The sequence below is a fragment of the Mus musculus genome, chromosome 6 (genome assembly GCF_000001635.26).
Source record: "Mus musculus strain C57BL/6J chromosome 6, GRCm38.p6 C57BL/6J".
Taxonomy (NCBI): Eukaryota; Metazoa; Chordata; class Mammalia; order Rodentia; family Muridae; genus Mus; species Mus musculus.
This window is the reverse complement of record NC_000072.6, coordinates 25761281-25777495: the sequence shown is the minus strand read 5'-3', so window position 1 is coordinate 25777495 and position 16215 is coordinate 25761281. Positions and strand designations below refer to the sequence as shown.

Genomic DNA, 16215 nt, shown 5'->3' with positions numbered 1-16215 from the left:
ATTGAGTCTCTTAAACAGTTTTACAGTAGCTATTCTAAGTTTTATTTTTTAAAAAATTAAAGTATGTTCAGCAAATTTAAATGTTAAACAAGTAAAAATATATCAACAGTCAAAACAGAGAAATAGAAACTGAACAAGAAACCAAAGAGATCTAAAAAGAACTAAATCTAAAAGGAACAACAAATGAAAAATCTCTACGGTCCGCATTAATAAGGATTACTGACTGAAGGTAGAAACAGTGATGCTACCAGGCATAAAGACATAGTAGATAGAAACAAATAGACCATAATGACATTTGCAGCAGTATCTCATAATGTAATGTGTAGCTTAAAGTTCAGGAGAAAAGAAAATGAAAGGGGGAAATATGCTTAAGACAGTGAGACAACTCTTAAAAGGTTAATGGGTGGGGGCAACATTGAAAAGCTCCAGCCAGCTTAAAATCAGCTGGAATAGGAATTGCACACTGCATATAGGCAACAATAGCAATGATCTCTGGTAAAGATCGATGCACCTAGACTGAAGGACTCTTCAGTAGCATGGGCCCTTTCCAACTAGAAATTGGTTAAGAACTTGCAAAACTATTTGACTGTAAGTAAGTGTGTACGGTTTTTGACCTATCTGAATAATTTCACTAAGAGGTACATGCCTTAAGCAAAAGCAGTCGGTTTGTACAAACCAGTATCCACGGGACAGATGGGATGATTAGGTGGAATTACAGCTCTGACCAGTCAAGCTTGTGCAGTACAGAGTACGTAGAGGGAGGTGGGAAGTTAACAGGGAGTGTCTAGTGCAACAGTAGTGATTCTGTACACACTGTGATGCCGAGAACCTATTCATACCTAAGAAAGTAAGTGAAGCATCAAGAATACAGATGTGGGGAATAAAAGAACAATAGAAACCACATGTTTAAAACACAAGAGTGAGGAAGAGAAGTAAAACAGTGAGGTGGTAGAGGAGACTTACACATAACCATAATTTTATATAGGCTTGACTACTACCAAAAATATAAGTTCAATAAATATCAAGAGCCAAATATATGCTGCCTACAAATTTCATTTTAAATATGAAAACAGATGCAAATTGATCAAGTATAGGAAAAATTCTTTTATCAAGCAACCAGAAAATGAAATAACTACTTTGTTTTCAGTCATAGAATATTACCAGAGCTTTTAAAGTATATGGAAGTATTTCCTATGAGCAAGTGAGTTCATGAAGGAAATATTAATACTATGTATTTTCTAGGTGTACATTTGTAAAGGAGCCCACAGACTTACACAGAGAAAGTCCTCACAACGTGGTTCAGCGTATTCAGTCATCAAGATGCCTTAGCCTCTGTTGTGTGCATTACTTCACATGTTTGTGTCTTCAGGGTTTTGCTATGCCACATAAATAACTATCACACTATTCCTTCACCTTATCAAAAATTATAGTTAAACTCATACATGGAACAATGCAAGTTTAATAGGATTTGGATACTATTTTTCTAAAGTATAAATTTTTCTTAATGTTTTAAATTTTGCATGGTTGTGTATTTTGACATTATCAATTGATTATATTGCTTCATGAGCTAATTCAATGGATAAAAAATACTCTGTTACTTATACCAGAAAAATGTATGTAATTTCCGGTGTCTCTGTTTCCTGAGTTTTATTCATTTTCTTCTTTGTCCCACTTTCTTAGATCCAAGTGTATAAAAATGAGCTTCAGGGAATCAACTGCTCTGGCTTCGCCTCTTTGACATTTGAAGGGACTGTAGGGATGCCTGTCACAGCACGCACTTCCAGCAAAGTTTTTAGCTTCACTCCTCAGGACCAAAAAATGGTAGAAGCTTTGCGGGTTTGGGCATCCAAGCACATCTCGGCGTCTTCAACTTTAGTGCAGCTGTGCGATGCGCAGCCCATGCAGTATTACGACCTGACCTGTCAGCTCCTGGGTAAAGCACAAGTGGATTCCACAGCATTTCTTCTAAAGGTGTGCCTTAAGTACGCGAAATCATGCTTTAGTGCCACCTGGCTGCCTTTAAGGAGCCGGTAGCATTCTGAGAGTGTTTGTAGACTGCTTTTCATACTGAATTTAACTGAATGTATTGTTGCTGCGACACCCCCCCCCCCTTTTACATAGTTGTACTCCTGCATTTTCCTGTGCTTTCCTTCAGAGAAAAATAGTATCATCAAGTATGAATTTCAGGAAGAGTCTGACACTCACTTCTTTTAATAATAATGAGTTACAGAACAATGACACTTTTGTGTTAGGATTTCTGCTGCTTTGTAAAGTCAATTCTAGGTCGGACAGTGGTGCCACTCGCCTTTAATCCCTGCACTTGGGAGACAGAGGCAGAGAGGCAGAGAGGCAGAGAGGCAGAGAGGCAGAGAGGCAGAGGCAGAGAGGCAGAGGCAGAGGAGGCAGAGGCAGAGGAGGCAGAGGCAGGCAGATTTCTGAGTTTGTGCCTGCCTGGTTTACAGAGTGAGTTCCAGGACAGCCAGGGCTATACAGAAAAATCCTGTTTCAAAAACAGACAAAGAACACAAAACAAAATAAAAAAATCCACAACCAAAGAAACAAAAAACAAAATTAGAAAAGAAAAAGTCACCTCTATTGTTATCCATTAACTTCCTTTCTTTTATTTTTTCAATTTTTATTAGATTTTTTTTTCATTTACATTTCAAATGCTATTACGAAAGTCCCCTATACCCTACCCACCCACTCCGGCTTCTTGGCCCTGGCGTTCCCCTGTACTGGGGCATATAAAGTTTGCAAGACTAAGGGGCCTCTCTTCCCAATGATGGCCTACTTTGTCCCCATGTCTTTCACTGCCTGGTTCATGGGAATGGGCGTAAATAACCTTAAAATGTTTGTTGGTATCTTTGTTTTGTTTTTAAATCAGCAAGGAAAAAAAAATGCAGTCCCATAAACACTATGTAATCTTCATTTACTCCTACACCACGGAAAAACCTAGGGAAGGTAGTTACTTAATCTTTCTCCTTGCTTGCCTGTATGATAGAGGGGGTTTAGCAGCACCTCCTTGGCTGAGATCCTTGTTTAATTCTCTGTTGTCTCTATTTGGAATAATTAGATGAGAAATACAGTACCATAGTCCTTAGACAAGACAGGGACTAGCATTGCGGTTACTGCTGGGACATTTTAAAGGAACAGTGAAAATAGAAATCACTGAATAAAATAAAATACCATGTTTTTGAAGTTGACAGCTTTATATGAACAAAGCATAGAAATAAAATCTTATTATAAAGAAAGTTAAATGCATCAAGTAAATAAAGCTGAACCAGCCGGGCGTGGTGGTGCACGCCTTTAATCCCAGCACTCAGGAGGCAGAGACAGGCAGATTTCTGAGTTTGAGGTCAGCCTGGTCTACAGAGTGAGTTCCAGGACAGCCAGGGCTACACAGAGAAACCCTGTCTCAAAAATAAATAAATAAATAAAGTAAAATAAAGCTAAACCAAACAAACATAAAGTCATCTACAGTTAGAAAGAATCTTAAATAAATCACTTATGTTCCCTAGGCAATGTGTTAAGGACATTGCCATTTATTAAACATTGAACATTACTAAGAACGAAAACACTGGCTCTTTGCAGAGAGCACCTGTTACTACTCTGTAGCTGATACAGTCAAAAATGCATATTTTTTTTCTAAAGAACTAATATATGCCTGTAGCCCATTTTAGTAGATAATCCATTATCTGATGGGCCAACCTTGGGGGAAAGGTTTATTATATTGTCTTTTTAGTTGTACTCTTTGAGAATTTCATGAATGTATACAATAAAATATTATATCCACCTCCCATTTCTCCCTTTATCCCTCATCCATCCCCACAGAGCATCTCATTCACACTTTCCTGCCTTTTCCTGTCCGTTGTTGTTTTTGTTTGGTTTACAGTAACTCGTTAAGATCGTTTAGTTTTGCCAGTATATCCTTGAATGTGAGTCCATTCACTGGGACATAGAAAACCCACCAATGATCGCATTCCCAAAGAGAATGATCCTTCCTCCTCCAGAAGCTATTGACTGCAAGTGTCAGGGGCTGCAATGTACTAAGCTCCTCTCACTCCATGCTTGAACATTAGCGGTTCTTAATAAGATCAAGGAGTTTATTTTAAATTCAGCATTGAGAAATAAATATAAGAAAATTAGCACAGCTCTCTTGAGGATAGCTTAATATGTCTAAAAATCTTTGTAAATCATTTAAAGTTGTTTTCATGAATTTCTCATTTTAAGTGTATGAAAAAATATACTTGAAATAATAGTTTACCTTATATTTAGTCAACACCTGGAAAGAAAAAAATACTGTAGTAATTGACTGTGTAAACTATTTTTGTAGGCTAGAATGTTCTAGGACTCTACAGTGCAACTGTAGACTTAAACTTCCTAAAAGAGACTTTAGTAGTAGTCTGTGTAGTAATATATCTACATCTGTATGCCGAGCGTGTGCTTAAGGTAGGGACACTAGTCTGCGAAGAATGAATGGCAGTCTTTGCTCTTAACTACTTTGAGGGACTAGAATAATGACTGATTTTCTTATTCATCAAAAATAACTTTAAATCAAATATTAAAGACAGGAAAATAGACATTATTCTAAGTTACACTTGCTAGTATGCAATGTAATCTTTTCCTTTCAGTCCTAGTACAATCGTAATCTTGGTCCCTTTTTTAGTACTCGATTTCAGGTTTATTTAGTAGTTCTGTATTGTAGTATCATTTCCGTTGCTTTGATAAGACACCTTAACCCAAAATAACTTAGGGCAGGGAAGAGCAATTTGACATATACCTACCCTCACAGTCCAGAGGGAAGTCAGGAAGGGCCCTCAAGCAAGAAGTAAACACATCATGCTCCAGGCCGCACTGTCTCTAGATGTAGCACCCGTGCACAGCCCAGGACGTGCAGCAGAAGTCAGGAAGGATGGTAGTTGTTTGCTGGCTTATGGAGTCGCTCATACTCAGTTAGCTTTCTTACGTGGTTCAGGACAGCATTCCTAAGAATGATGTTGCTTTCTGTGGACAGGGCCTTCCTGCCTCAATCAACAGTTAAAAGCCAATCCCCCACAGTCACGTACACAAGCCAGTCTGATCTAGGCTTTATTTTTAATTATCTGTATAAGGGTATGTGTACGTTTATACAGATGTCTGGTAAGGCCAGGAAAGTGTCTTAGATCCCCTAAAGATGGAGTTACAGTCGGATGTAAGATGCCTGACATTGGTGGAGGAAATGAAACTAATATCTTCTATGACAGCTACATGCATTATTAGTTGTGACCATCTTTCCTGCCCTCAAAAAATCTTTAAACAAAGCATTATCCCACTGTTTCTCTATTACTCTGTTCATACAATGTAGATGCAAAAAAATAATTTTAAGTTCAAATTTCTTTAAACAGCTTCTGACTTCTTCATATTCAGTTTGAAGCAGGTATAATCTGATTATTTTAATGTTTTTCCCTTAGTTTGCCTTATATCTTTGTTTTTTCTAATAACCAGAAGCCATACATACTCAGAGCTGATGGGTATAGTGGAGGAGATAAAGAGAGGGAGAGGAGAGTAGGGGGAGCAGGGGTGTGGTATTGGAGAACAGAACCAAAGCCCACAGCTAGTTAATATTTTATTTGGTATCATACAGTGACTTTTTCGTTTTTGTATCTGCACATTTTTCTGCTTATCACCAGTAGTTCATAATTACCCCTCTTACAGTCACAGATGGCTATACACGGTTTTAAGGTACTGGATACTCAACAACATACAGCGATTCATTTTACGCTTGCCTCACTCACTGCCTTTGGATAAAGAGCACTAAGCTTTGCTTTACTTTCCACGGCAGGTATGGGATGGAACCCAGACTGTGCTTCCCTCCTGGAGAGTCTCCACACAAGATCTAACTTTTGAAGGTGACTTGAGTCACATCGAACGGCTACAGAGTCTGGTGGTAGACATTCTAGTCTACGATAACCACGTTCAAGTGGCGAGATCCATCGAGGTGATGTTAAGTAGACAGATGCTTATTATTTTGTTTTTATATCCTTTTTAGTTTTGTATATGTCTGTCAGTAATATTTGGTGTATAGAAATTAACTTCAGATTTATTTATCTTCAAGATTTAACTTATAAAATGAATATCTAAATTAAATTTAAAAACTTTGAATATGATACACACACATTTTAAAATTTTTTTACTTGTGGATATAATTGCATGATTAACTCTTCTCTTCTCCTTCCAACCGCTTTCATGTACTCCCTATTCCTTGCTGCCTTTAAAATTACATGGCCTTTTCTGCTTTGTGTGTGTGTGTGTGTGTGTGTGTGTATTTTCTAAATATAAAAACAGTATCTGTTCCATCCTTATAAATGTTTCTTGCATATATGTTTTCAGAGTTGCCTTTTGGTATTTGTCTTAGGGTTTCTGTTGCTGGGAAGAACACAGTGACCATGGCAACTCTTACAAAGTAAAACATCTCATTGGGAGTGGGTTTAAGGTTCAGAGGTTTAGCCTATTATCAATATGGCAGAAAGCATGGGGGCTCTGAAGGGGCTTGGAAGGAGCCAAGATTTCTGTGTCTGGATCAGCAGGCAGCAAGAAGAGTGAGCCTCTAGGCCTGGCTTCTGAAACCTCCCTCCAGTGACACCCTTCCTCCCCACAAGGTCACTCCTACTCCAACAAGGCTACACCTCCTAATAGTGCCACGCCCTATGGGCCTATATGGGCTTTTTTCATTCAAACAGCAATATTTCACTCCCAGGCCCCCATAGGCTTATAGTCATATCATAATGCAGAAGTGCATTCAATCCAGCGTTAAAAGACCCCATAGTCTATCACACTCTCAACCCCATTTAAAGTTCAGAGTGTCTTCTGAGACTCATGGAAGGCTAAACAATTAATCATCTATAAATTCAAAAGCAAAAAGGAAATTATATACTTCCAACATACTATGGCACGGAATAGATATTACCAACACAGAAGAAAGAGAACATAATGAAGAAATACTATACCAAAGCAAGACTGAAAACAAACTCTGAACTTTATTCCTTGTCTGATGTCAAAGCACTCTTCAAATCTCCAGCTCCTTTCAGCTTTGTTGATTGCAGCCACTTTACTCTCCTAGGTGTCTTTGACTCCCTGTTGGCTACCCTCCTTATCAGGTATCACTGCTCTGGTATCTTCAGCATCTGGTGGTCTCCAAGACAGTCCAGACTTCACTTTCAAAGTTTCACACAGTAGCCTTGTATGCCTCTGTGCAGGGACACCTGTGGTGTATGCCTGTCTCAGCAGCTTTCCTGAGCTATAGAGAGGATATGTCACAACTCCAGTCTTCTTTCCTGGTCTAAAGCTGCCAGGAGCTGCTGCTTGCTGGGACTGAAACATGGCTCCCTCACTGCATTGTATCTTCAGCAGTTTTCTGTTTTATGATTTCCTCCACTGCCTAAGCGTGGCTGTCATGGAGCTCACTTGGTAGACCAGATTCTGCCTTGCAAGTGCTGGGATCGAAGGTGTGCATTACTGTGCCTGGCCATAAGCTTTTCTTTAATCCTTTTAGTTAGTTGATAGCTCTTCCATTTAGCCTTATGCAGATTTTTTTTAGACAAGAGCAGAAAGTAGTCACATTCTTCACCAAAATATCAGAAGAATGATCTCTAGGCCCTATATGAATATTATCCTCCCCTGGGCTGGGTCCCCACAGTTCAAATCACCTACACCACCCCGTCTTCCATGTTCCTGCTAGTATTGCCTGTTAAGCTACACTTAAAGCATTTTACCACTTTCCTAACCCAAAGTTCCAAAGTCTACATTCCTGGAAATAAAATCATGGTTTGCCTTATCACAACAATCCCTTAGTCCCCGGTACCAACATCTGTCTTACAGAGTTTCTGTTGCTGTGAAGAGACAATATGGCTATGTCAAATCTTATAAAGGAAAATATTTCATTGGAGTTGGCTTACAAGTTCAGAGAATTAATTCATTATTATCATGGAAGAAAGCATGTTGCTACACAGGCAGGCATATGTTGGAGAAGTCGCTGAGAGTTCTATGTCGGGAGCATCAGGTAGCAGGAAGAGAGTATGAGCCACTGGACTGACTATAGCTTCTAAAACCTCAAAGCCACCCATAGTGACACATTTCCTTTAAGAAGGCCATAACTATTCCAGCAATACCACACCTCCTAAATAGTGCCACTCCCTATGGGACTATATGGATCATTTTCATTCAAACCAGCACAGTATTAGATAACCAGTGGATGCCTTCTTCCCTGTGGAAGACTGTTTCTCCTGCTATCCGAATTCCTTGGTTGTCTGTAGATCTTCCTCTGACTTTCAGACCTTGTCAACTTACTTTTTCCATGTTAGCATGCCTATTGATATCATCCTGGTTGAGACCATACTTTGCAAGCCTTGCTGGCATGACTTTATGGGTTTTTAGACAAGAGCAGAAAGTAGTCACATTCTTCACCAATATTGCTAGGAAACACAATCTCATAGCAACCTTCCTGTGTCTCTGGCACTTATGTCTTCATACCCTGGTTTTGAAATGGTGCCTGAGCTTCAGGTTTTAACCATTAGAAAGCCATCTCTAAAGCAGTATGCATCTCCAACATAATAATAATGACAAATTATTTTATTTAAGTGGGTAGCATCTGGACAACATGTATATGTAAATCTGCTAATACTATTTTTTCATTTGTAATGTCCACTTGTAATTTGCTTAGAGGACTAGAAGCAATGGGAATATGTGAATTTTCATCATTCCTTAATTTGTATGAAGCAAAATATTTTGTATTGTTAAAGTTTTCAAGTTATTTTAGGAAACAAAATTTCACATTCAATAAAGGAAATATCTTCAGGCCACATATTTTGTTTAGAAGCTCCTTGAATTCTTTTTTGCTCATCTGTTTTTCCAAAAATAGATTTTGAGTTATTGATAGCTGCCGGAGCAAAGTCTGATTATCTGAAAGCAGAGTCTGCAGCATCTGCTCTGGGTCCTGCCAGGTTCCAGACAGCCAGGAAGAAGTCTCTATTCCTGCATGGTTGTGGGGAAGTACACACTGCGGTCCCAGTCATCACAGGTCCCTGTGTCCAGCAGACATTGGACATTGACCTCACAGGTCTGTCCCAGTGAAGTCAAGAAGCTCTGTGATAGGCACATGACTAAGGTTCTAACTCCAGTTCCAGCTCTCTAACTTCATTTCTTAAAACGTTCTGAATTGTTTTGATAGAGTGTAGACATGGACTATGTCTTAAGTATTATACCACCTCTAGCATACACAGTTAATTTGAATGTTTCGTATATTGTATAGACCTTTCTTACTGTCCATAGAAATTTGGCACTTTTTCGTAAAAATTTATATTCATAAATGGTAGAGAATACTTTTTGTTAATTTTTACCTATATATTTTTAAATTCTCCTGTAGTAGATAACACTATCGTGAATGACAATATGCAGAGTGGCTTGGATATTGTCTCAAGAGAGAAGAGCTGCTGGCTTCATTCCATTTTATGTGACAAAGTAAGGCATTCACAAGATCAAGCCGCAGTGTCTTTTTCCAGGGTTAGTAAACATTGAAAGGAAATGATCTTAGCTGTAGATCATTTCAATCTATCCATAAAACAAGGAGAAAACACAGAAATAAAACCGTATGCGTGCAGCCCAGTGCTGCTGTTGCCTTTTGTTAAACAAATGTGCTAGAGCAGAAAACCCTGGCACTCTCATACTGCGTTACAGAGTGTCTTTAGCTCACTCAGATCAGTAAACAGCGTGAAGGGCAGGGCCAGGGCTTGTGACTGTGTCGTCTTATCTTTTAGACACGAGTATGTGCGTGCAGGCACCCCTGGACTTGGGAAAAATACTTTTGAAGATAGACTTTTGAATTTTTCTCTGAAGATTCTGTCTACACAGATTGACTCTCTTTGGAAACAGTGATAACCATCGGTCTCAATTTGAAAGTTTTCATGATACGCAGGAAGGGTTGGTTCTTTAGTGAGGAGAGAGGGTGTGCACTTTTACTCAGCGCCATTGTCTGCTTTGATCTTTGGATCATTTGAAATCACTTCGCTTTCCCTGTGCTCCTGCCTTAGCTCCACATGTTCCTCTGCCTGCCCCGCTTGCTTCTCTTCCTTAAATCTCAACTGGCTCATTGCAAAGGCTCTCCGGGGAGGGCAGGGAGGATTAAAGACCATCTGCTGGTTAAGCAGTCCAACAGTATTGTAAATGGGTTTTTAGTCATGATGTCGTATCCTCTGCATGTATCCTCTGCATGGTCCACTAGAGGGTGATGTGAGCATGCATAAGTAAGGAAATTGATGGCTCGTCTTTTCTCTCACGGACATCATCGCACTGTAGCCTTTGCAGGGCTGTATCAGGATGCAAAGGCTTCTCTGGGTGTGATATAACTATGTAATCTTCCTTGGGACAAGTTTTATTCATTTTCTCACAAGTCAATCAGAAGTCTTCAGTCATGTGTCATTGATGTGGATACCTTATTGTCGGCATCTCAAGACAGATGTTCACAGCAGCATGCATGGGATAATTTCATAACTTGTATCGGAGCAGGAAAAGTGCTTTTAATAATGACTTTGTTAGGAAGCATGATATCGACCTCCATAAACAGTGCGCTCTTACCATGCTACAATTCTTACAACAGCATAAAACATATGTAGTCATATCACACTTTGTCATTTAGTGGCCTATTAATTATAGTTAGCTATAGGAGAAAATAAAACCATTGCACTGTACCTACTTTTTCAGCAAAAATTGGAGGATACTCTTTTATACTGGCATTGTGATTTCTTTCTAGTTATATATTGTAGGTGCTTATCTACTTATTAAATAAACCTTTGTTCCAGAGTAGGCTACACCTTTATGTTTTTTATTGTAATTCTTTAGCTTGTAAATTCGGGGAAAATGTTGTAACAAGATTAAACAATTTTTTAACATAATAGATCATCCGACACATTTCATAATCTTTAGTCAAGCTATAGAACGATCCAGTGCTGCCTCCAGAAGGCGTTTGTAATAATAACAGTTTGTCGTGCTGACTCTTGGGATCTGTTTAGAGAAGTAGGCGCAGTCTGTACATGTTGAATGCCGCTGCAGTGTAGTGAGGAAGACGGAATAAGTAGCACACTGCCCATTCCCATTCTCTCCTGAAGAGTTTGCCACAGTCGTTCCCCATAGAGCTGCACGTGTGACCTTCTTAAGCCCCTGCTGAGCTCAGTCTCTGTAGTTCAGGTTCCCTGTCTTTCTCTAGCAAGTAGCTGTGCTCAGTGTCCTCCTTAGAGTGTTCATTCTACTTCCGCCTTGCCCCACGTCCTGCTCTTCGGAATGATCGTGGCTTTTATCTTCCATACACATTTTTGGAATATGTAGATGTCGGATGTCATGGAAGACCCCGAAGTATCCGGCTGAAACTCCTTTAAGTTTAAATTTTAATATCAATGAAATTGTGTTTCAGATAGCTTAGCAAATGTAGATCATTTCCCTGTGTCTCAGCTTTTATTCTAGTCCTTTGAAGGTTATCAACATCTGTGCTATAATAATGCTGTACTAATAAATAAATAAAAAGACAGATGTGATAAACATTCTAAAACACTTGCAAAGTAGCCATTTTAATATCTATTATTCTAGTATCTCACTTTAGAGTCCACAGAAAAGTACATATTTCTCTTGAGTTTTTACAAATTTTCCCCAAACCTCTGATTTGCCTTTTCCACGTCTGATGTAGAAGAAGCAGGTAAAGGCATGTGGGGAAGGTAGGCGGGATCCCTCCTCCTGCCTACCCTCTTCAGAACATCCACCAGGACGGAGAAGAAACGACTGTGGAGGGGAAAGAGTCGTGCTGGGAGTGTGGCTGCTTCTTGCTCACTTCCTCTCTCCTGCCTTTGCTCCAATAGTTCTAAAGATTAACAAGGAGGGTTAGAGTGCAATCCTCACTCACTTGCTTACCCTTCTCTTTCTCTCTCCTTTCCCCTCCCTACCTCCCTCTCTCCCGCAACCCCATTTCGACCCCACCCTTTGATGCTTGTTTTCTAATGTTGTCACAACTGTACTGAGTTTGTGGGGAAAAGGAGATAGATGACTTCTCATCACATACTCAGGAATACTGTTTATATGCAAAGAAATTGAATTTCCTCTTATTCATTCCTTTTTGCTCATAAGACTACATAAAAATATATGCAGTTTATATTTTGTAGTTAGTTTGTCCCTTTGGGTAGATGTGAATGTCTTGGTTTTATTTATTTTATTAAAATGGGGTTGCCTGGGCTGTGTTTGAAAATGCAGGCACAAATTGCCTTTCCCCCATAGCTGATACTAGAAGCAATACAACAGCACTTGGTCTTATTAGTGTCTTTGAATACCCTAATATGTTTTCTTATTTGAATTCTTCATTGAGAAAAATCTTCAGTTCTCTAGTTAAAGAGGATTTGACTAAATTTAGAAAAATAGCTGACAATGACGAAGACTAGTTAGTTCAAAATTCCATATTTGAGTTCACATAATGTGTTTTACACGGTTGTGATAAACATACAACTGCTTACCAAAATTTGACTTTCTATAGAATTTGTGCTTTATGGAAAAGCATATGGTGGCACAGACATACATATAATACCAGCAGTCAGAGGGCTCACGAGCATTTCTCTGCCTAGCAGGAAAACTAACTTGTGAAATTAAGTCTATTATGTTATTTTGATGAAACTACATGATTAATCTTTTTTTCTAATGTGTCATAGTAAGGGCATTTTATGTCACATTTTTAATATTATTTCAGACTAGTTCAAACAAGTTCTTTTCCAAATATTATCAAATAGAATTTCATTTTAATCTTAACTACCTTCACTATATTTTACTGGGGGACCTCTGAAATGGGCCTGCTTATGTTGTGTAATATGTACAGGCTTCATATCCACGTAGCTGATATTAGTCACAGTGCAGTCCTGCATCCAGTGTTGTCTCTGCTTGGACAGGTCCCTGGTTGTTATGTCCTTGGTTATTGCCTCCTGTTGATTGTGAAATTTTCAAATGTCAGAAATTGTTTAATTAATCCCTTTTATTCTAAAATGAGATTTCTAAATGATCTTTTTGTAGGTTGGATGCTTTCTAAGACTCTATAGCCTCCATACAAAACTTCAGCCTGGAAATTCAGAAACCAGCAGTTCTGAATCATTAAGGCTGGAGTTCCATCTCCACGGAGGGACCAGTTATGGTCGGGGCATTAGGGTTTTGCCAGATACAAGCCCTTGTGTGGATCAGCTGAAAAAGTGAGTATTTTATATCCCTTTTTGAAAAACATAACTTAGATCTTTATTAGGTTACTTTGCAAGCCTGTTCCTCAGGTTGGGTAAGGCCTTGTTTGCTTGTTTTTCCTCATTGTCTTGCTGAAAAAATCAAAGCCACACTTTCACCTGTTAGGCAGATTATACCACGGAACTATATTCCTATCTCTACCTCTGTTGTCTTTAAGTGTTTTCATACAATATATTTTGATCATATTCTTTTCCCTAACTACTCCCGTATTTGTCCCCACATTCCTGTCTACCCAACTTCATGTTCTCGTTTTCTCTCTCTCTGTCTCTCTCTCTCTCTGTCTGTCTCTCTCTCTCTCTTTATCTCTAGAAAAAAGGACAAATCAAAACATATAAAATAAATAGAAAGTTAACAATGCAAAAAAAATAACAAAACATACACTGCACAAAACAACAGCAGCAACAAAACAAAGTCTGTTGTGCTAGGCTCTGAACAATATAGGACCTGTCCTAGAGCTGTTGATATACCATGGGAAACTCCATCGGTGAAAACTGATTTTCCCTTTTCTATCAGGTATAGTTAAAATTAACTTCTTGGTTAGGGAAGGGCTTTCTGTCCACTTCCCCTTTTCAGAGCTGGGACTTACTCTGCTTTGAACCTGTGTATGTCATGTGCATGCTATGACAGTCTCTGTGAGTGCATGTGAGTATCAGTCCTTTTGTGTCTGAAAGAAGCCTTTCTTTAGAATCATCACCACCTCTTGATTTTGCTATCTTTCTGTCTTCTCTCCTGCACTAATCCCTGAGGCTGTAAAGAAACAGTGTGATAAAGGACATCCTATTTAAGCATGAGTGCTCTAAAGACTCTCACCTCCTTGCATCTTCTCCACTTACAGATCACTTCATTGACTAACATCAAGTGCAAGAAGCAGCTTCTCTGAGGAGGCTGAGTGATGCTCAGTCGTAAGCTTAGTTTTTAGAAGTGGTTAGCTACCCTCTAACATCTGAGCCTCTATTGATCTGGGTTGTATTGTAGGAGGGTTTCTGTTGTAGGTTGTACAGTTTGTAACTGGGGGAAACTGATTTTAATTCTGACCCTGATTATTTCTTTTCCACATCCTCTTTTGTTTTTCTAGAGCTTTCAAGTATGTCTGTATATTACTTATATTAAATTTATTCAGTTTTTTTTTTATATAGGCAGTTAGTGCTATAAACTTGGCTCTTAGAACTGCTTTCATTATGTTCTATAACTTTAAATATGTTGTGTTTTCATTTTCATACAATCATAAAATGTTTTTAATTTTCTTACCTATTTTGAGCTTGACTCATCAGTAGTTAGTTGTTCAGTTTCATCCATTATCGGCATAGTGGGAAGGATGGCAGCATCCAGGCAGATATAGGCTAGAGAAGGACCTGAGTGTTCTACATCTTGATCCAAAGCCAGCCTGAGGGACCCTGTCATCTGCAAGTAGACAGGAGAGGCTCTCTTTCCACCCAGGGCTGATGTTGAGCAGTAGGAGACCTCAAATCCTACCTACATAGTGACACACATCCTCCAAAAATGACCACAACTATTCCAACAAGGCCACCCCTAATAGTGCCACTTCTCATGGGTGAAGCTTATTTCAACCACCACATTCCACTCCTTGCTACTTATTAAAACACATTACTCTATGGGGACCATACCTAGCCATAGCATAATGTACAATACATTTAGTCCAACTTGAAAAGACTCCATAGTATATAATAGTCTCAACAATGTTAAAAGTCCAAAGTTCAAAGTCTCTTCTGAGATTAATGCAATCTCTTAACTGAAATCCCCTATACTTCGAAATCACATACCTCCAAAATACCATGGCACAGGAAATAGGTTACCATTCTAAAAGGTCATAATGAGCAAATACTGAACCAAAGCAAGACCAAAAACCAGCTGGGAAAACTCCAAACTTTATCTCCATGTCTGGTGTCCAACTCTTTTCAGCTTTGCTGACTACAACACACTGTTTCCTCCTGGACTGGTTCCTCTCCCTATTAGTATCTTCCTCAGCAGGTTTCCTAAGGCTCTGGCATCTCTAACATCTTGAGTATCCAAGGCAGCTTCCACTTCTCAGCTTCTTGTTCTAATGTCTGGGATCCACACATGATCTTCTGGGCTCCTCCAAAGAGCTTGGGTCACTTCTCCATCTCTACCCTCTGTAGCACTCTAGGCTGACTATAATCCACTGACTGCTGTTATTCATGGTCATCTCATGGTATGGGCATCTCCCATACACTGGGGTCTTCTGCTGCAAGTGGGCTGCACTTTCACCAATATCCTCTTATAGGTTCTCTTCATGGTGCTAAGCCTCAACATCTTTGCATGGCCCCTTCAATCAGTCCTGGTCCATCAATTGCAACTGAAGCTGCACCTTCATTTTTCTTAGCTTCTAATAGTGCTAAGCCTCAGCTACCCTCTGTGACCCCCACATACCTTCAAAACCAGTACCACCTTGGTAATTTTTACACATTAGCCAGTCCAAATGCAGCATGAGGTACAACTTTGGTTATCTATGGAACACAGCTTCTTTGTGCTCTCAGAAAACACTTCCCAGAAGATTCCACCTCAGTGATGCTGGTGTCTTTTTAATCACTGCTAGTTTCTTCGCTTCAGCTAACCAGCATCAATTGTCCCAGTAACCCCTTCCACTCTTGACTCTAAAGCCAAAGCCACGTGGCCAAAGCTGCCAAGTTCTGCTGCTTGCTGGGGCTGGAAAATGCCATCCCACCCCCCACCCCCATTCTATTATCTCATCACCAGATTGCTGTTTTTCAACTCCTTCAATTGCCTAAGCTTGGCTGCCCCAGAAGTAGCTCTGTAGACTGAGATTGAACTCAGCTCTGCCTGCCTCTGCCTCCTGAATGCTGGGATTAAAGGCGTGCGCCACCATGCCTGGACCTAAGCTTTTCTGTATCTGTAACTTGCTCTGTACCAGGCTGGCCTTGAACT

The 16215-nt window shown here is 39.5% G+C and overlaps 1 protein-coding gene across 4 annotated transcripts in view; it reads left to right on the top strand.

Annotated features, from left to right (window-relative positions):
• Positions 1-16215, top strand: part of Pot1a (protection of telomeres 1A) — a 65338-nt gene that overhangs the window by 31782 nt on the left and 17341 nt on the right. For all 4 annotated transcript variants that reach the window (XR_377283.3, XM_006504956.2, XM_006504955.2 and 1 more), the window contains 3 exons: positions 1681-1971; positions 5822-5977; positions 13072-13244. Coding sequence is in view for 3 of the 4 variants with exons in the window: in XM_006504956.2 (XP_006505019.1) it covers positions 1681-1971; positions 5822-5977; positions 13072-13244 (620 nt within the window). In the remaining variant the exon portion in view is untranslated. The remainder of the gene's footprint in view (positions 1-1680; positions 1972-5821; positions 5978-13071; positions 13245-16215) is intronic.